The sequence below is a fragment of the Carettochelys insculpta genome, chromosome 1 (genome assembly GCF_033958435.1).
Source record: "Carettochelys insculpta isolate YL-2023 chromosome 1, ASM3395843v1, whole genome shotgun sequence".
Classification (NCBI taxonomy): domain Eukaryota; kingdom Metazoa; phylum Chordata; order Testudines; family Carettochelyidae; genus Carettochelys; species Carettochelys insculpta.
Window position 1 is genome coordinate 32,232,449 of NC_134137.1, and position 21,414 is coordinate 32,253,862.

At 47.3% G+C, this 21,414-nt stretch overlaps 1 protein-coding gene across 1 annotated transcript; it reads right to left on the reverse strand.

Annotated features, from left to right (window-relative positions):
• Positions 1 to 385: 385 nt before the first annotated feature.
• Positions 386 to 21,015, reverse strand: LOC142004110 (transmembrane 4 L6 family member 1-like). Its single transcript, XM_074981548.1, has 5 exons — positions 20,845 to 21,015; positions 12,671 to 12,736; positions 2,145 to 2,290; positions 1,125 to 1,311; positions 386 to 406 (listed from the first exon to the last, which is right to left on the reverse strand). The coding sequence occupies exons 1-5, from the start codon at positions 21,013 to 21,015 to the stop codon at positions 386 to 388; spliced, it is 591 nt and encodes a 196-aa protein (XP_074837649.1).
• Positions 21,016 to 21,414: the final 399 nt, after the last annotated feature.

Below are 21,414 nucleotides of genomic sequence, written 5' to 3' on the forward strand. Positions count from 1 at the left end.
TTCAAAGGAGGGACCCCAACTTCGAAGTCCTTACTCCATTCCCAGGAATAGAGTAGTGCCCTACTTGGGAGTTTAACTTCAAAGTAGGGTGTGTGTAGACCCTCAACTTCAAAGTAAGCAACTTTGAAGTTATTTCTGTAGTGTAGACACAGCTCTAGAGACTTAACCTGTGTACACTGAGGAGAGAAAAAAGGATAGTGGCCCCAAAAGTTATCAGTAAACTGCCCCCTCCCACCCAAATATCTTTATAAAATGTTTTGAAGCTTTTCTGAAACTCCTGAATGTCTTGGGGTCCTGCTGTCCCCACAAATATAGCACAGCACTTTATGCTTATACATGAATCCCCACAGATCTGTGCTTGTCACTGGCATTCTTTGTAGGTGATTTACATTCCGGCGATATCTGTCTGAAAGGCAAGGAAGGAAAGAATGTCAAGTTAATTACAGTTTCAGAAGGAGATCAGGCTTGCTAACTGGAATTTTACTAAGTTAAAATAAATTGGTTGGGGGGTGGGGGTGGCGGGGTGAGACGGGCAACTCTTCCTATGGAGAAAAACCCAAATGTATAAGTGTTTGTTTAATGAAAGGAGGACGACTTTAAAACCAAGAACAGATTTCTGCCTCTTTATAGCCCGTAGATAACATGACCCTGAGCCCTGCATGTCCATAGATGGGCTTCAATCTCCACATTTGGAAAAGTGGCTAATGTCATTGGGCACTTCAGTTACTGAGTGCCCAACCTCAGATACTTGCTTTTCAGAGGGCAGGTGCTAAGTATTCTCTGAAAATCAGATCTTTTAATGTATCTCAAATTGTACCTACAAACTCAGATTTCCCAAATCACAAGGTTCTTTTGAAAAGGTTTTCCTCAATAATCACAGCATCAGACTCCTTGTTCCCTCTCCAAGTGGTAATAAATAGTCTAATTGGGCTTTAATATTTTTATTATTTGCCAAACTATTTAAAAAGTCCTCGAGATCTGCACCATTCGTTCACGTATCTGGTATCATTATACACTATCAGGACAATTTACTGTGGTTCTGTCAAAAGTGGAGCTAAAATTATCACAGCTGCTGGAAAATGCTAGTAAAATAATATTTATGATAGCTTACATCAGATACTCACCCTTCTTTTCCTCATGCATGTACCACATATGAACCCAATAAGTCCATTGATGACTTGAATAAGGCAAAGAACAGTTTCAATTGTACCAATCCCCAAGAGAAGAGAAAACAAGACAACATTCCAAATAACAATATTTTCTGGTTCTTTGCAAATGCTCCATGTTGTCTGATTAAACAAATAGTTGTCTCTGTAAGTAGAAAGAATAATCGACAACTTAGTATGAAGAGTGATTCAAAAAGTGTTAATTTGCTGAGTTGTGCCTCAGAGATTGTGCCTGATTCTCTCCTTCTGGATATATTTTGAAGTAATTTGCAAAGTGAGTGTAACACCCTAATGCAGTGGTCTGGTAGCATTTTATACCTACTTTAAAAAGGTGAATGATGACACAAGATATAGGGACACAGAGAACTAGGCTTGCATTTCATGGCTGCTCGCATAAGATCTTGTGTCCTGTTTCTTGACCATTTTAATGGCAAAATACAAAAATCCACAAAATATCAAAAATATGCCCACAATCTATGCCAAGATCTCACCCAGTTTCATCAGACTTCTCTAATCCACCGTCATTTTGCAAGATATCACCAGAATTTACTGGCAAAGTGCCAACAGAGAGGAGATTTTTTTGCACTACTTTTCAGAGTGATGCGAGAGAGGACTTAATCTGGTAGATTTTCATCCAACTGTGTGACTTTTCAGCCATGTGACTCCCTCCGACTTTAATAGACCTCCTAGCTCAAATCTCACGCAGGCCCATGTAAGTATTACCTTCACACCCATCTGGTCAGCTGCACAACAAAAACAAAGCATCTTCCAAAACTAAAGCAAGAAATTTCCCAGTGGATGTGCTGGAAAACTTACATCAAGTGAACAATCGCTGGGGCCTGCTCACTCAGAATAATGCAGATTCAGCATTTCATAGCACAGAATATCAAGTCGTTTCATAAATAAACTAGTGTTGAGCTCTGAAGGGGTGCAATATTTGGCCCTTGCAATCTGGAAGAGTCAGGATGCCATACTTACATCAAGGAGTCATTCCGGAAAGGGTAGATATATTGTCCATCACCAGTGTCACAAAGAGGCCCACTAATCAATCCCAAGGCTGAGATGACCACACAGTATACAGCTCCTGCAGCTCCCATCACAGCCAGCAGCATAGAAAGGAGCATCTGAAAGGAAGAAGGCCATGAACATCATTTGTATTATGGAACCTCAGACTGTGACTGGACAGGGAATCCATCTGTATTTGTTTTGAACTATCAGCAATAAAGAATAACAGTGATAATGTAGGGCTTGATTCACTGCTGCAGAAAATTTGAAGTTGTTGAATCTTTCCAATTCTGGTGCATCTCTCCCCGAAGCTAAAGAAAAATGCAGACAGCAATCCACATATCTACAGAGCTGGATGAAGCCTAGATCTTTAGGAACATAGGGTACGTCTACACTGCAGCTGGTAGCATGCCTACTATTCCAAGCAGACTGACTTGCACTGGCCCACATAGCAGTGGGGATTTTGTGGCATGGGCGGTGGCTCAGGCTATCCACCATGCTCAGACTGGGGAGCCAGGTGGGCTTGGACTCAGATAGCTGGCCTGAGCTGCCATCCATACTGCTACAGCCATGCAACTAGTTGTAACGTACTAACTCAAGCAGAGCTGCTGCGAGTTTGTTGGACTGGGCTGGGAGATAATCAGTCACTCCACTGTCTTCAAAGTGAGAAGGGACCTGCATGATAATCCAATCTGACCTGCACATCACAGGCCACAGAACCTCACCAGCCACTCCTGTAATGGACCTCTAACCTGTGGCTGAGTTAGTAAAGTCCTCAGATCCTGATTTAAAGACCTTAAGTTACAGAGAATTTGTCACTTCCTTTAGTTTAAACCTGTGACCCATACCCCATGATGCAGGGGAAGGAGAAACCTGCTTGGGTTCTCTCCTAGCCCCAGATGTGCCAATCAATTAGATACCATGCATGTCCGCAAGATCCCTGAGCTGGAGACTTGGGCAAGTATTCTCTGTAGTAACTCAGAGACCTCCTTATCTAATGTCCCTTCTCTGGCCATTGAGGATTTTTTCTACTTGGTTGCAGACTGGCTACATGCCATTGCAAGCAATCTCATAGCATCCACTCCATGAATTTATTGAGCTCTGTCCTGAAGTCAATTAGGGTTTTTATCCCCACTGCTGCCCTTGGAAAGCTATTTTAGAACATCACTCCTCTGATAATTAGAACTCTTTGTTTAATTTCAAGACTAAACTTGTTGATGACCAGTTTATGTTCATTTGTTCTTGTGTCAATGTAATGCCAATGACAGACTCTGGTCATTGGGGGTTGGGACTGAATTTAGCACCTTTAAAGCTTAGCACATGAGCCTCTACTGCAGATATCTACAATCTGGGGGATGTGCCCCCTGGGTGGTGTGGAGCAATGTGTGGGGGCATGGCTGGGACCCAGACTAGTCCTCATGTGGAGATGAGGAAGAAGCACCCCCATCTGCTCTCCTGGCCTTGGACCTGCACCCAGAGTCCCACCAGGCCCAGGGGTGCCCAGCCTTGGCTGCAGTCCCCACACACAGGGTCCTGGCTACCCACCCCATACAAGGGCCTCTGTGCCCACCCACTGTTGCAGGCTTCATCCTCTGGCCAGGGGTTCCACTCCTGACCTAGCTGCTAGCTGTGACCCCAACATCAGGCCCTTACCCTTGTCTATGTTCCAGACCCATGGCCCCTTTCCCAGCTCCATATGCAGGGTATGGACCCAGGTAAGGGGTGCTGCAAGGTAAAAAGTTTGGGAACTGCATGAGCTAAAAGTCACAAGGCTCCAACTAAGGCTGTTGCAGACTCCTTAATCTCTAAGTGATCTAGATGTCTTAGAGAGGGACAGAGCACCTCACCCACCAGCCACAGGTTACATAAACCTTAGCTTTTCTCTTCACCCTTCCAGGTATTTAGCCTTCTGATGTATATGCAGTGAGGAATCCAGTCTCTAGTCAGCCTTCATTTTGTTAGGCTAAACAACCCAAACTCTTCTTGTGAGGTAGGTTGTCCATTTCTGTCTGATCATCCTTGTAGCCCTTCTTCACCTTTTCCATTTTGAATTCATCTATCTTAAACATGCAGATCAGAACTGCACACATCATTCCAGATGGAGTCTCACCAGTGCCTTGTTTAATGGCAATAACACTTCCCTATCTTTACTGGATGTTTCATCTGGTGCATCCTAGGATTACATTAGTCTTTTTTCATTTCTGCATCACACTGGTGGCCCACAGTAGTCCAGTGATCAACCAATACACTCAAGTCTTTCCTCTCTCCTATTGTTTCCAACTGTAACAAGTCCAGCTTATAGCAAAATTTTTCTGAGTCTTTAAATTCATGAACTAGTACTTAACACTATTAAATATCATTCTAATTCTATTATCCCAAATGCCAAGTCCTTCCAGATCTTCTGGAATTGTATTCTGGTACTCTTCCTTACTGGTAATACCTCCCAATTTTCTGTCATCTCCCAGTTTTATTAGCACACTCCCAGTTTTTGTTGCCAAGTCATGAATGAAAAATGTTAAATAAGATTGGTCCCAAGACTGATGGCTGAAGGACTTCACTAGCAACCTCCCTCCATCCAGACAGCTCACCTTTCAGTCTGACCCACTCTAGCCTGTAATGTCAAACTAAAAGGTCTGTAATTTCCCAGATCCCTCTTTTCCCTTTCTCAAAAATAGGGACTGTAGTAGCAGTTCTACAGTAAGAGGGCTTGACTGCAGCTTTAAAGATTCAGACCTGAAGGAACTCCTGTGGTCATCGAGTCCAGCCTCCTACTTTTTCAGACAACCCCATCAGATAATCTCAATCATAAATATTTCAAGCCCTATTTTAAAAATAATGGATTTGTTTGCTTCCAAGATTCTTACTGGCGGGCTGTTCCAGAACCTCACTCCACTGATGGTTAAAAACCTGCTTCTAATTTCCAGACTAAATTTATTCATGGTTATTTTATGCCCATTTGTTCTAGTGCTAGCACTGTACTTTAGTGAAAAATATTTCTTCTCCTTCCCTGATGCATACCCCTTGATGGCTTTGTCTGGGGTTCCAGAGCAGATCTGTCACTGATGGAAGCCCATAAGACTGATTCACTGCATCTCTTGGTTTCCCACAGCCAGCCACTTTTAATCATCTAGAAAAGTATATGGTTGCTGTTTGTGTATGAAAATCTTTAATAAGTAGTACTACCAGTGGTGTCTTTAATTGGGGGTGTTTAATATTGTATATTATAAAAGGTAGTTTTGCTTGCCTATAACTTTGCTCAACTTTAGCCATTTGGGTCTAGGAGGGGATTTGCTATCGAAGGTGTCTAGCTCAACCTGGAATGATTGATTGATGAGAAAGTTTTGGATAAAATGGTTCCACCAATTCTGGGAACAACATTACAGGGAACATACATTGTTTTCCCACAGTGGCTGAGCCTATTCCCTGTTGGCATCTCAGGGGCTGAGCTGAAATGTTCTTATAGCTAGCTACTCTGAACCGCCGGGAGCTGCTGTGGTACTGTCAGTGATTTTGATGTGCCTGTTGCTGTTGCCTTGGCAGCGGGGAGGAGAAGGAAGTAGCTTTGTGATTTAGACTCACAGTACGTCTTCACTATCCGCAGCTGGGGTTCCATTTCATGCACCTAGTAGGGATATGCAAAATAGAACTATGAAGGGTCCACAGTCAACCTCAGTACTCCTCAGTATCAAGGGAGGTCGAGAGGAGAGTTTCTCCTGTTGACCTCCCTCTGTGAGGCCAGACAGATAAGTCAATTGTAGATAAGTCCATTCTAGCTCCACAATTGCCCTAGCTAGAATTGGATATCTACAATTGTCTTTAATGTCTAGTCTAGACCTGGCCTTACAGGAGCTGGGGAGGGAGATGAAGACTAGGGCAGGAAAGGGCAAAAGGGGTTTTCAGGCCTGTGTGCAGAGGGATGTGTTTGCACCCACTTCAAAATGAGCAGCTCCTCCCTTTTCCAGCTCTGCTCTGCCCCCACCCTAGCCCCTTGCCCCTACCTGGGCCAAGGGCAGGGGCAGGTGGTGGATGGCAGCAGCAGCCACAGAGAATTGCCTCCCCTGGCCTTCCTCCCCCTTACTCACCACACATCAGTCGGCCACATCTTCCAGGCCCACTGAGCCCCTCTGGGTGGCTGGGAGGCCTCCAGCTGCCTGTGGAGAAGCGGGACTCCGCAGGCCAGGAGGCCAAGGGGGAGCACTGCGAGGGTGGCGGGGGGGGGTGGAGGCGAGGTAGAGGCAATACCCTATGGCAGCTGCTGTCCCCGCCACCTGCCCCCTGTCCCAGACCAAGCAGGGGTGAGATGAGGAAGAATTGGGGCTGAGCAGGGGAGAGGTGCGGTTTCTAGATCAGCAGGGTGTTCAGGCCAGCGGGGGAGTGTCTTGGGCTGAGCCGGGGGTGGAGGGAGCTTTGGAAAGATGGAAAGATCCATTCCATAACGTATAATTAATGTGTAGAGATCGCTATAGACTGCATTGGACAACTTAGTGTGCTACTCAATTTATTCATTCTGATTAATATTCCCTGCACACTTTGCCCTTTTATTCCCATTGGTGAAGCCCCTCTTCCCTGTTTGTCAACCAGCAGCAAATCAATTCTGAATATTCAGTCTCCCTGTAACAAATCCGAACAGCCATTTCATTCTCTGTCCCTTCAAATCTCTCCTGAAAACTCAACTCTACTGTGGTGCTCATAAATCACTCCACAGTGACTAAGTAGTTGGTATACTGAGACTGTTGTTTATTATACTATTCAGAATATCTCCCTGGTACCTTGTGCGTCTCCCCATCTAATATCTGCATCCAGCTACAGTTTCTACTTAGGCTATATAATATATTGTAGAAATCTATCCATTCTTGGCTCGGACACAGGTGGTGGTGAATTTAACCACATTGCTAAGCGAGCTGTTCCAAGGGTGAGTTCTTCATTCTGATAAATTTGTGCTTTATTTCTAGTCTGAATGTGTGTTGTGTCAGCATCCAGTTGCTGCTTCTTGTTGTGTCTTTTTCTGCTATATTAAAGAGTTGTTTGCAATCACAGTCCCTTCTCCATGTAAGTATTTGCAGACTTTGATTAAGTCACCTTTGCCCTTGTTTGTTACAATTATAAGCAGCTCTTCTTTTTTATTTCACTTGTAAGCTCTTTGCGATAGACACTGTCTTTTCATTCTAGGTTAATTTACAATGCCTAGCACAGTGGAGCCTGGTCCCACATTGGGGGCTTTGGGCAGTACTGCACTATAAACAATAAATAACAATCATGGTAAAGTTCAAGTGTGCATGTACCAGCTGCCAGGGAATAGAAGGTTAAAGAAGGACCCCGGGGATCTGAGCTCACAGATGGTTTGGGTGTAGTACTTAGCGTCAAAGCACCCAGTGGAAGGACAGTGTACAGCTGAATGGCGCCAGCCAGATCCCTGTTACTGTTTTAGCTGGCGGAGGATTCAAGGACTCAGGAGAGAGGACAAACCCAGACTCCATTCTACAGGGCTAAGAGGGAGTGTCTGTCTGGGCTGACTGTTGTACTGGAGGAACAGTATGAAATTCTACATGTGGGGAAGGAGTATTTTGGAGGGACAACTTTGTCTGGGCTGCCTCAGTAATTGGACCTGAATCCCATTTAGCTAAATCGACCTGTCAGGATTTAGCATGTATTGCAGAGCAACTGAGCAGCTGGCCATGTCTCACGCTGGGAAGCACTGCATGTCCACCCACAGGTTACATAAATCAGATTACATAAAATCAGATTAAATTCATTGTGTTTAGCAAAACACCTTAATGATGTAGCATGATCTCATTATAATTCCTACTAAATATAACCGGAAAGGTATTGATGGACATATCTTATTGCTCAGTATGGCTAGATACAGCTGCTGCTAGCAAGGAACTGGACTAGGGAAATATTTCTGTGTCAGGGTATCCTTGCTAATAACAACTACCACACATCAGAATCAATTAACATCAAAGGCACAGAGAATAAGTGAGATACCTGCATGGTTTGTTTGCTCTGTAATATTTGTAATTATTGAGGGCCAAATTCTCCCTGGCCTGGAGGAGAGCAGGAGAAAGCACAGAGAGCCTGCCATCTATTGCATGTGTAACCCAATGGAAAATGTGTGTTACAGGCCCCATTGATGACTTATGGATATGAGTCTGCTACAGCTAGAGAAACTTGGCTACTTAGTTCAAGCTGGTAGGGTGCATCTACACTAGCAAGTACATTCGAAATTAGGATCGGAAGACCGAGTTCTTTCGAAAGAAGCTGCAGAGCATCTACACTGACATGGCGCTCGTTCGAAATTAACTTCAAAAGAACTGCCCTGTTCTTTTGAAGTTGGTCCTCTGCTCCCGGGGTGGGAAAAGCGCCCTCTTTCGAAAGACAATTTTGAAAGAGAGCAAGGGTAGACAATCCGTGGCCCACTCTTTCGAAAGAGCAGGTCCTCCATGGCCGCGATCAGCTGGCAGGCGGCGGTGCCGCTCACAGCACAAGCGGAGCTCTATGGCTCAAGTGTCCGACTGCCTTTCAGCACACAGGCTCCCAGAAGCTCTCAGGCAGGAAGCTGAGAGCGTGTGCAGGCAGCAGGGAGCCCACGTTGCCGCCCACACAGCCACCAGCCATGACGTCCCTGGGGAAGCCGCAGCACTTCTGGCACCTTGGCCAGCAGCCAGGACTCCCGCCCACCCCAGGGGTTGTCCAGGGTCTGGGGGGAGTCCTCCCAGGAGGGGAGCCAGCCCCCCAAATGTTGGGCTCCTTCCTGGACAGACGCCGAGCTGGAGGACTGCCTCGCCCTCTGGGCAGATGAGGAGGTCCTACAGCAGACAGGGGCCCAGCACCAAAACGCGCCCGCCTTCGAGCAGCTCGCCAAGGGCCTCACTGGCTGGGGTCACTCCACCTGGACCCCGGACCAAGTGAGGTCAAAAGGGAAGGAGCGTTGGCAGGCGTACTGTCAGGCTCAGGGCACGGCCGGGTGGTCAGGGGCAGCGCCCACCAGCTACTACCAAGAACTCAACCACCTCCTTGGGCCCAAGGAGGTAGGACCCCCGGCCATAGACCTGGACACTGCCGATCCCCGGACCGAGCTGGAGGAGATGGGGCTGGGGCCGAAGGGGAGGACCGGCCCAGACCACCGGCCACCTGCAGGTGCCCCCAACAGATCCCGGACACCAGTGATGATGGGGGCTCGAGCGAGGGGGCCCTAGTCATCGCCCTCCCCTCAGGCCTATCCAGCTGGATCCCCTCTGACTGCGCCTTGCCCGAGGTCTTGCAGGGACCCACAGGTGTGCACCATGCACACCAGTGGCCATGGGGCCAGGGGAGGGGGAACGCAGTCCCGCCTGGCGGCGGGGGGGGCGCAGTCCTGCCTGCCGCAGCCCACCCACAGGGACATCAGCTCCAGGGCGTTGTGCGGGAGTGGCTTGCCATGGAGTGGCAGGCAGGGGACCAGGTGGGGTCCAACTTGGACACCCTCACCCAGGCTGTGGTCGGCCACCTGGCCCCTGCCGCCACTCCATCACGGGTCACTCCCGCACCCACCCACCCCCCATCGTCCCCCACACCTCTGTCACACGTGCACCCCCCTCCCTCCCAGCAGTTTCCCCTCCACCCCAATCCCACAGCCCCCTGCCCCCCAAGGAGGCTGACCTTGAAGCCCTGCTCCCTCCCCAACTCCCCGCCAGCCAGCCTCATCCATCTGGCCCACACCCTGCTGTCCAGGGCTGGCCAGGTGGAGGCTGAGCCCCTGGTTGCCCCCTCCCCCTGTGCTGAGCCCAGCACAGGCACAGGGACCTCACCTGAGCCATGCCCCTATCTCCCTGTTCCACCGGCCCCAGCCCAGCGCCGGTGGGGCCTCCGGACATGTGGAGGAAGGGGCGGGCAAGGGCAACGGGGCTCCCGGCCACTGAGCCCCCTGGAAGGGTGAGGGTCCCCGATCCCGGAGCCCTGGCCACCCTCCCTGATCCCATGTAAATAGTTCTCCCTTTTCACCCTCCTCCCTCCCATGTAAATAGTTCTCCCCACTTACCCTCCTGCCACATGTATATAGTTCCTCCTAGAAAATGAGGGGCACAGTGCTTAAAATAAATAGTTTATTTTATTCTTATGGTTTAACCTGTGCCCCCCCGTGCACGGGTGCTGGTGGGTGTGCGTGTGTGTGCAGGGTGCGGATGGAGGGGGAGTGTGCAGGGTGGGGGGTTACCGTGTCCCCCACTCAAAGGCCTGGCGCAGGGCCTCCCTGACACACACCCCATCCTACTGGGCCTGGTGGCACAGGGCGGCAGGGAGCTGTTCGTACCCGCGCCCCGCCTCAGCGGCTCACCTCTGCATATAGGGCTCATGGTTCACCTCCACCAGGCTATGGAGGGTGCAGCAGGCCCCGGCCACTGCTGGGACATTGGGGATGCCCACCTCCAGCCTGGTGTAGAGGCATCTAAAACGCCCCTCGAGGCGGCCGAACACCTGCTCAACAGTGTTCCAGGCATGGTTCAGCTGCTCGTTAAAAAGGTCCTGGCTTGGCTGGGTGTGCCCGGTGTGTGGCCACATCAGCCAGGCTGCAGGGGGTAGGCTGCGTCTGCCACAATGCAGGGCGGCATCGTCATTCCCCTGATGGGGAGCTCCCGCCGGGGGAATGAAGATCCCCTGGGCCATATGATGTCCCAGCCCTGAGTTCCTGAAGACCCTTGCGTCATGTGCACGGCCAGCCCAGCCCACGTATATGTCCTGGAACCAGCCATTGGCATTGACTGGGGCCTGCAGGACCACCAAGTGGTAGCCCTTGCGATTCACGTAGGCCCCGCGGCTGTGCTCCAGGCCCAGATGGTGATGTGGGTGGCATCCAGGGCCTCAAAGCAGTTGGGGAAGCCCAGCTCCTGGAATCCCTGGATGTTATTGTCCAGGTCCCCGACGTGCACTAGCTGCCTCAGGAGCACCTTGTTTATCACCTGGACAACCTGCAGGGCATAGAGGGGTGCACTCATGGGCCTGGGATGGGGTGAGGCTTGCCCACCCATGCCCGTCTCCATGCCCGCCCCTGGCCCCAGGATGCCCACCCTTGCCCGTTTCTGTGCCCACCCCTGGCCCTGGGGTTTCCACCCATGCCCATTCCTGTGCCCGCTCCTGGCCCCAGGGTGCCCGCCCTTCTCCCAACGGTGCCCGTCACCAGGCTGCCCCCTGCCCGCCCCCCCCCCCGTATGCAGTCTAGGTGTGAGCTGGGCACAGCTTACCTCAATGAGGATGGCCCCGACAGTGGCTTTGCCCACCCTGAACTGGTGGCCGACGGATCGGTAACTGTCCGAGGTGGCCAGCTTCCGTAGGGCAATGGCCACCCTTTTGTGCAGGGGGAGCTCCGGCCTCAGGTGTGTGTTCTGGTGCTGAAGGACGGGGATGAGCCAGTGGCACAGCTCTAGGAATGTCCCCTTGGTCATCCTGAAGTTCTGTAGCCACCAGTCATCGCCCCAGTCCTCCAGCAGCCGCCGGTCCCACCAGTCGCTGCTTGCGGGGAAGCTCCACAGGTGGCGGATGACCTGGGGGACCGGCTGGGGACGTTGCGGCCTGAGGATTGCGTCCAGGAGGGTGGCTATTGTGGCGGCCACCTGGAGCTGCTGCAGCACGGCGGCAAGGACCATGGCCAGGGTGCTGGCCATGGCTGCGATGGGGGGGGGTTGCTGCTCGGGGTCCAGGGGGGCCTGGGATTCCACCTCCGCTGTCTCTCTTGCTCTCGCTCTCTCTCTCGCCTGTGCTGCCTGAGGACAGGGTTGCTGGCCCTTGGAGTGTGCAGGCTGAGGTACGGGGGGGGTGCCCTCTAAGGGGATGGTGGGTGGCAGCCCCAGAAGGGCTTGTCCGCCATGCTACCCTGACTGTGGCACTTTCTGTCCCTGCTCTTTCAAAAGAGCACCCTGGCGTGTATGGACACTCTCTTTTGAAATTGCGCTGGTGGCCTTTCGAAAGAACGGACCGAACCTTCGGTCCTCACTGGTGTGTGTGGACGCTCCATTTTGAAAGAGCAGCTTTTGATGTTCTCTTTCGAAAGATGTTCTTTCAAAACAGAACTGTAATGTAGACGCAGCTGTAGGTGCCTGGTTCACTCCCTGTTTTGTTGGTCAAGATGGCAGTTGTCTCATCTGATCTGTTCAAGTTTCAGGGACTACCCTAACCTATGTATTTTAGGGGTTTATCGCTTTATCGCACTCAACTCAATACTCTGTATTGTGGCTAAATACCCCAAATCTGTCCTTGGGATAGGTGTTAATTTATAGAAACAACTCTAATGCATTTAACCTTTGTGCTGGCTAGATGCGGCTGCTCCTGTGATGGGGGTTAATAAATCATAGGCCAAGTACAGAGATTCTGCAGCTGAAGCCCTATTTCTGTACTGGGGTGGGAAGTGAGGGGGCTGGACTGTCAGCTGTTGTGTACTTTGCACCTTTCTAGCTGCTCAGCTCCCATTTAAAAGCAGTTGTTCACAGGTCACGGTGATTGTTCTTTTCAGCACATGAATTATTGCTTACCCCACATCTGTTAGCACAACATCCAGCTCCACCTGCACCCAGCATCATAAATGCTGGCAAAATAACCTGTAAGTTAAGCACATATTGAATTAATATACGTCAGGTCGCCATATACGTAGCTTTAGTTAGACAAGTTTGAAATAAGTGGTGCTATTGGGTGAAGCTACTTTATATTCTTCTGACTCGTCACTGTGCGTGACATCACAAGAGGCTCTGCTGTGCATTGGAAGAGTGACAGTTCTAGGGTATTCCAGCTGACTCCAAAGAATGGCTAGCTGCTGTACTAAGGGGACTAAAGGACACATTTGGAGCTAATGTAAATCAGTGTAGTTCTATTGACTTGAGTGGTGCTACTCCAGTGAGCTCAATCCTTGAGGGGGCCATTCAGGGATCTGGGGCAAATAGATTTAAAAAAAAAGAAAAAGGGATGGTGCTTGGTCCTGCCAAGAGGGCAGGGGACTGGACTCGATGACCTCCCAAAGTCCCTTCTAGTTCTATCAGATGTGTGTATCTCCATACCAGTTCAGAAGCTAGTGCTAAACTGGAGTGCTGCACCTTAATCGTTATCCCTGAATTCGGCCCTTTGTGTTCGACTGCCGCTGGGAATGTGCAAAGAGCACATTTCAGCCAACATTCCTTCTCTGAGCTCCTCTCAGTTTATTCCATGATAATGCTTAGCTGGAGTCAGGCTGATAGGCTGTGGTGGCAGTCTCATCTATGACTGAGCCAAGGCCAGATGCCCCATAACACCGCATAAGATTTTCCTACACAATACAGGAAGTAGAACTACACGGTAAGTGTGTATCCAGTAACCAAAATAAAGAATCCTCCTTTATGTCTATAGCAGTTGATTCCTCTATTGCTTGTATAGATCTTTCATGCAGCAACATGGTTGAGAAAAACATTTGACAAAGTGGAAACCCTACTGTGAAACCAGAGAATGCAGGGAAGGACAGACAGCTGGATGGATGGACTCAGGAGCAAGTGTAATACTTGAAACTACAGTAAACTCTTTCATAACCAGCATTCTATCAACCAGAACTCTTAAATAACGGGCATGTTAACCATAAGTAAATGTAGTTTTGTTTTCCATAAGTACAGTACGGAAAGTAAATGCAAATAAATACAGCAAATACAGTATAAGTTTAGTAGTAGTAGGCATCCTTCAGTCTGCATAGACTATGGATCGCGCCCTTTAAAGTTTCAGTTTAGGACTTCATTTACAGCGTCTACTGTGACTATGAAGACCCACACGAGAGTGACAGTCCTTGCTGCATCTCTTGCAGATGTGGTGGGTGTCTGGCAAGTCCTTATTGTGCTTTCTGTGCGCTCGCTTCTCCTCTGCTAGCTGTCTGATCCTCATCTCGCCCTTCTGAAGGCTCTTGTGTAACCCCTGCCTCCATCTGCTGCGGTCATCCGCTAGTTCTTCCCAGTTGTCCAGCTCCATGTCTACCTCTCTGAGGTCTCTCTTGCAGACATCTTTGTAGTGCAACTGGGGGCATCCAGGAGGTCTTTTGCCAGAGGCTAGCTCACCATACAGGATGTCTTTTGGGATCCTTCCATCATTCATCCTGTGGATGTGCCCAAGCCAGCGGAGTCGACGCTGCCTGAGGAGGGTGTGCATGGTTGGGATTCCAGCTTGCTCGAGGACGGCAGTGTTGGTCACTCTGTCCTTCCATGATATTCCAAGGATGCGCCTGCGGCAGCGCAAGTGGAAGACATTCAGCCTCTTTTCCTGGCAGGCATACAGGGTTCAAGTCTCGCTGCCATAAAGGAGAGTGCTGAGGATGCAGGCTCTGTAGACTTGCATTTTGGTGTGAGTGTACAGCTTGTTGTTATTCCACACTCTCTTGCTGAGTCTGGACAGAGTCATGGCTGCTTTTCCGATCCTCCTATTTAGCTCAGTGTCCAACAACAGGGTGTCAGTGATGGTGGACCCGAGGTAAACGAACTCGTGGACGACCTCTAATGTACAGTTGTCAATGCTGATTGATGGGGATTCAGCAACATCCTGACCGAGTACGTTTGTCTTCTTTAGGCTGATGGTAAGCCCAAAGTCCTTGCACGCTTTGGAGAACTGATCCAGCAGTTTTTGAAGCTGGTCTTCTGTGTGAGACACTACAGCAGCATCGTCTGCGAACAGCATGTCTCTGATGAGGACTTCCCGCACCTTAGACTTAGCTTTCAGCCTTGCAAGATTAAACAGTTTCCCATCAGATCTTGTGTGCATCAAGATGCCCTCTGTTGAAGATCCGAAGGCATGCTTCAGGAGGAGTGCGAAGAAGATCCTGAACAATGTCAGAGCAAGCACGCATCCTTGTTTGACGCCGCTCCTGATTCTGAAAGCATCCAATAATGCGCCGTCATATTGGATGGTTCCTCGCCTGTCTTCGTGGAACGACAGGATCACCTTGAGTAACCGTGGAGGACAACCTATCTTGTGGAGCAGTTTGAACAGACCATCCCTGCTGACCAAGTCAAAGGCCTTGGTCAGGTCAATGAAGGCTATGTAGAGTGGCTTCCTCTGCTCCCTGCACTTTTCCTGCAGCTGCCTTAGAGAGAAGACCATGTCAATGGTAGACCTCTCTGCACGGAATCCGCACTGTGATTCGGGGTACACCCTCTCAGCAATCTTCTGGAGTCTGCCAAGGATGATGCGAGCGAACAGTTTACCAGTGACGCTTAGGAGGGAGATTCTACGGTAGTTGTCGCAGTCGCTTCTGTCTCCTTTGTTCTTATACAAGGTTACAATGTTAGCATCGCGCATATCCTGTGGAACCTCACCCTCTTTCCAGCACAGGCACAGTAGCTCGTGTAGTATAAGTTTACAAGTGTATGATACTACTGTTATTCGGGAATAAAGTACTCTGCATATATTTCTGTTTGTTTCTTAATATCTTAATGTTGTTTTTCTTTAATGTTATGCATGGCTAGGCATACCTCTCTGTTATCCAGAATATTTGAATATCTGTCAACTTTACAATCCTGGGGCTGCTGAATATGAAAGAGTTTACTGTACTATTAACTCTTAAAAAAACAAACAACTGACTGGATTTCATCCTGTGTCCCTTTAACAACAGCTCATAGCAACATTACCCACATGCTTAGTGCAGAAAGTGAAGAATATGATGTCGATTGTAACCAAATCCCTGTGGGAAATTTACACGAGCAGAATTTGGAATCTGGCGAGGACATTCAGCTGAAAAACAATGTCCTGGGGCAACAAGTGCAATGAGGTGGTCAGTAGTGCAACACAGTTCCCTTCGGTACCCTGCTCAGGCACATTAGAGTATCGACTGAGAGGCAAGAGTGCCATCTACCGAATCAACAGCCCTGCTTTCCTCTCTAACCTTTGTTTTTCTTGAAGGCTTTCTATCAAGTCTGTGAGCGGAGTGGGATATATTAGCTATGCTTGGAGGAAGTTCATCTGTTGCCATTTCATTTGGGGTCCAACACTTGTTTGTTGCATCTCTTTTTGTGTGTTGGTAACCTCCCGAGGCCAGAATGAAAACTGGCAAGGATGCTGGTGTCGGTGAGGTGGGGGTCTGTGTGTTTACTGTGGCTCAGGCAGTCACTTCTGACAACGGTGCCATTTACTCACAGACCGACTGACTCATGATGAGTTTGCAGCATTGAGTACGAGTGACAAAATGAGTCATCTTTCCTTTACATTTCTGAATGTGCAAAATAAGGAAATTGCAGGGTTTTAAGCAAAATAAAGTTCCAGGTTTTGTTTTTATAAGGGAATATCTTTTAAAATGCATTCATGGAGGAAAAGGAAAGACCAAGGTTGAAATATATGGAAATATACCTATCTGATAGAACTGGAAGGGACCCTGAGAAGTCATTAAGGCCAGTCCCCTGCGCTCATGGCAGGACCTATTACCATCCCTGACAGGTTTATTTTTTTTAAATCTATTTGTCCCAGGTCCCTAAATGGCTCTCTCAAACCACAGAGTCTGGCTACTAGATGGAAATGATGTTCTCGTGATTAGGGCACTGGTGCAATGCATGGGAACCTGCATTCAGTTCCCAGAGTGAGCCTGACTTTTTGAACAAAATATTTTATTCTTTCATTTTTCAGTTCCATTGCTGTCAGAGGTAGACCACCCTCTCATCCTCCCACCCTTCCTATATTTGCATCTTCTTCTCTGTCTTTCACTTAATTTCACTTATTTCCCTTTCACTTAATTTAACAGAAAACACATGCACTGAATAGCACCATTTTATTGATGGGTAACTTGTCCTCATAGTGCTGTTGTCAGTATTTTAGAGATCAGTGAAAACTCATCTGAATCTTTCTGTGCCCATTTCTGATGTGCACTAGCTTGGCACAGCCTAGCCTTATTAGGACCCTCCAGAGATGTCATGTTTGGAATGTGATGCCGGGCTCTTGTACTGAACATTGGTTCTTCCTTTCACAGAAAGCTGGGCTAGAAATGGTAAGTTTTTTGCAGATATCTTTGGTGCAATTTTTATCTTTGTTTTGACTCTCTGTTCATAACAGATAATCTCAGAGGGGTAGCTGTGATAGTCAGGTTTATTGGATATCTGGCCAGTACGTCACAAGAGCCCGGCAAGCTAGTCATAGTTGACAATTTACTCATTTTTCTGTTTGTGAAATATGGGCCTGATCCAAGCCCCTTTTATTTAATAGGAGTTTTCCCACTGACTTCAGTGAACTTTGGATCAGAGCCTTACTGAGAATGGACTTCAATTTTTATGGGTTTGTTGCTCACAAATGTTCAGTAAGGAGTACATTTCAACTTCTTCTTTATGTGAGGAGATGACAGCTTATTTAGTGTCTGCTGCCTTTTCACTTAGAATCTTTACTATTCATTTTTATAGCATATGATTGTTCACCTAGGTTGCATGGCTTTTTATCCTGCTTTTTGATTGCATGACTGACATTGTATAGACAAGGACAAGCAGTTCACAGGATCTATTCAAACACAGTGGCCATGTCAACCCAAGCAGCTTCTGTCGACAAAACCAGTCTTTGTAGACAAAACTCGCTGAGCACCTACACAGCTAAAGCACTCTGTTGAAAGTTTGCCAACAAGACTCAGTTGCTCAGTCGGCAGCGTTATCCTTGTTCCCAATCAGGTATAATGCCTCTGCTGACAGTAACAAAGAGGAAGCCGTGCTAGTCTATACACTATCAAAACAAAAAGCAGTCAAGTAGCACTTTAAAGACTAGCAAAATTGTTTATTAGGTGAGCTTTCGTGGGACAGACCCATTTCTTCAGACCATAGCCAGACCAGAACAGACTCAATATTTAAGGCACAGAGAACCAAAAACAGTAAGCAAGGAGAACAAATCAGAAAAAGATAATCAAGGTGAACAAATCAGAGAGTGGAGGTGGGGGGCAGGAAGGTCAAGAATTAGATTGAGCCAAGTATGCAGACAAGCCCCTATAGTGACTCAGAAAGTTCCCATCATGATTTAAACCATGTGTTAATGTGCTGAATTTGAATATAAAAGCCAGCTCAGATGTTTTTCTTTCCAAAACGGAGCGATAATTCCTTTTCTGTAACACACATACCTTGAAGTCATTGACAGAATGCCCCATTCCATTAAAATGTTGACTAACTGGTTTGTGGATCTGGAGTGTTTTGATGTCTGTTTTGTGCCCGTTGACCCTTTGTCTAAGGGAGTTAGAAGTCTGTCCAATATACAAAGCACCTGGGCATTGTTGGCACATGATGGCATATATGATGTTAGTAGAGGAGCATGAGAAAGTGCCTGTGATTCTGTGAGTAACCTGGTTAGGTCCAGTGATGGTATTTCCAGAGAAGATATGCGGACAAAGCTGGCAGCGGGCTTTGTTGCAGGGAAAGGTTCCAGGACTGGTATTCCTGGGGTATAGACTGTGGCTGTTAGTGAGGATCCTCATGAGCTTGTCTGTAGGAGATAACAGGCATGTCACCCAGGGCCTTCTGGAGTGTAGCATCCTGATTAAGGACAGGTTGTAGGTCTTTAATAATTTGTTGCAGTGGTCTGAGTTGGGGGCTGTAGGTGATGACCAGTGGTGTTCTGTTCTTGGCTTTTTTGGGCCGATCTTGGAGTAGCTGGTCTCTGGGTATTCGTCTGGCCCTGTCGATTTGTTTTTTTACTTCTCCTGGTGGGTAATTCAGGTTTATGAATATTTGGTAAAGTTCTTGTAGTCTTTGGTCTCTGTCAGTTGGATCAGAGCAAATGCGATTGTACCTAAGAGCTTGACTGTAAACAATGGATCTAGTCGTGTGTAGGATGGAAACTAGAAGGGTGTAGATAAGTATAGCGATCAGTAGGTTTTTGGTAGAGTGTGGTACTGATCAGGCCATCCTTGATTAGTACTGTAGTGTCCAGGAAATGTCTCTCTTGCATGTTGTAATCGAGGCATAAGTTGATGGTGGGGTGTAGATTGTTAAAGTCTCTGTGGAATTCCTCTAGAGCCTCTGTACCATGGGTCCAAATCATAAAGATGTCATCAATGTATCTTAAGCAGAGGAGCGGTAATAGGGGACGAGAGCTGAGGAATCGTTGTTCCAGGTGAGCCATAAATATATTAGCATATTGTGGGGCCATGCGGGTGCCCATAGCAGTTCCACTAATCTGGAGGTATAAATTGTTCCCAAAATGGAAATAATTGTGTGTGAGAACAAAGTTACAGAGGTCAGACACCAGATTGGCTGTGGTGGCATCAGGGATGGTATTCCTAATTGCTTTTAATCTGTCTTTATGTGGAATATTAGTGTACAGAGCCTCTACATCCATTGTGGCAAGGATGGCGTTATCAGGAACTTTTCCGGTGTTTTGTAATTTCCTCAGGAAGTCAGTGGTATCTTGGATATAGCTGGGAGCGTTGATGGCATGACAGTGTTTTGTTGACAGAGTGCCCATATGGACACTTCTGTCGACAGAGAGGGCTTCCAGTTCCTTGGCCAGTCCTGTTTGCAGAGCTTCCAGTCAGCCATTCTGTAGAGAGAAGGCAGAGCAGTCTGGCTGCTCTCTGTCCACAGATTGGCTTGTTCTTTCAATCTGCTTTTCAAGCTGTCTTTTATATTCAAATTCGGCACATTAACACGTGGTTTGAACCGGGATGGGAATTTCCTGAGTAACTATAGGGGGTCGTCTGCATATTTGGCTTAATCTAATTCTCGACCTCCCCCCCACCTCTGATTTGCTCACCTTGATCATTTTTTTCTGATTTGTCCTCCTTGAGTACTGGTTTTGGTTCTCTGTACCTTGAATATTGAGTCTGTTCTGGTCTGGCTATGGTCTGAAGAAGTGGGTCTGTCCCACGAAAGCTCACCTAATAAATTATTTTGCTAGTCTTTAAAGTGCTACTTGGCTGCTTTTTGTTTTGATAGTATATAGATGAGCACAGCTCCCTCTCTGTTACTATTCAATCTGCTTTTGTGTGTAGATGCTAGCTGTCGACAGAGGTACTGCCGAGATTTCTCTGTCAGCAGTGATCTCTCTCAACAAAGCCCCCCCTCCCCCCCTTGTAGATATGGGCAGTGAATATATAAATGTGGCAATTTTCACAAAGAACAGCCCTTCCCAAAACATGCATGTAGATAAAAAGCCTGGTCACACATACGGACAGAACAAATAACCCAAAAAATCAACCATTTTCAAAACAGCCATTAGGAATTCAAACAATGCTCACAAAATAGAGGAGCAATTCAGCACTACTTGATTTTAACAAAAGCTCCAACAAGTACAAGCCTAAACAAGCTTCAGTGCCCCAGGAGTAAAAGTCAATGAAAGGTATAACAAGGCAACACAACTTAATAAATGTAAAATTTCACAACCAAAAGCTGAATTTAAACATTGAACCTCAATGTGAATAGCAAAGAAATATGTGTTCTACATAAATAATGAAAACCCATTTTTTTTTGTTTCCTCTAATATTTGGAATCTTGAATTCTTTTTTTACATGAAGATTTTCAAAAAGAAGTTCTATTTATTCCTGTGGGTGATTTTTCCTGTAAGCCTCCTGAATACGCCTTCTCAGTTTTAGACCCCCGATAGTTTTAGACTTTTTCCCAAAGATAAGTTGGACTTTTTCCCACAGATGGAAAGGCAGCCCCCTGGATAGTTATTTATACTTGACAGAGGCATTCATGAGCCTTAAAAAGTTGAAATAATTAAAACAACATCTATGACAAAACTTCTCTCTTACCAGTATTCCAGCTCCAAGAAGGCCGTGAAAAAACCAGACGAAATCAGTTATCTTGTCAAGCTCTACAACATTTCCACTGGGGAAATACAGGAGGAGGTTGGAGATTATGGCACATGTAGCTAATGGGAACAACACAACCCCAGTGCACTTTGAACACTTTCCAGTGCACATCGTAGCTCTCCCTTAGGGCAAGAAATGAGAGGAAAGTATGGGTTAAACACAGGTTAAAAAACACCAAGCTTTTAGAAGGACAACTTTTCTTTCTTTGCTGGTGAGAACTTTCAAGTGTGTGACGTATTATGAAGCAAGATTGTTTCAATTAACCATTTATTTAAGAAAGGTTCTACTACACAGAGCTTTTCACTGTAGTTCAAAACTGGCTCAGGTTGGTAGGAAAAAATATTTGTTGCTAAATGTTATATATCAAATAGCTGCATCTTCTATTAAATGAATTGGTGGTTTCATTACACTGTAGTTCCTACAGGGAGGGAGCCATGTTAGTCTATATTCTATCCAAACAAAAAAGCAGTCCAGTAGCACTTTAAAGACTAACAAAATAATTTGTTAGGG

Excerpts from the sequence above, each read along its gene's own strand:
- LOC142004110 (XM_074981548.1), bottom strand. The coding sequence starts at position 21,015 with ATGTGCACTGGAAAGTGTTCAAAGTGCACTGGGGTTGTGTTGTTCCCA. Across the intron at positions 1,312-2,144 it reads TTCCGGAATGACTCCTTGAT|AGACAACTATTTGTTTAATC; the intron begins GTAAGTATGGCA and ends TTCTACTTACAG. Across the intron at positions 407-1,124 it reads CATGCATGAGGAAAAGAAGG|ACAGATATCGCCGGAATGTA; the intron begins GTGAGTATCTGA and ends CTTGCCTTTCAG.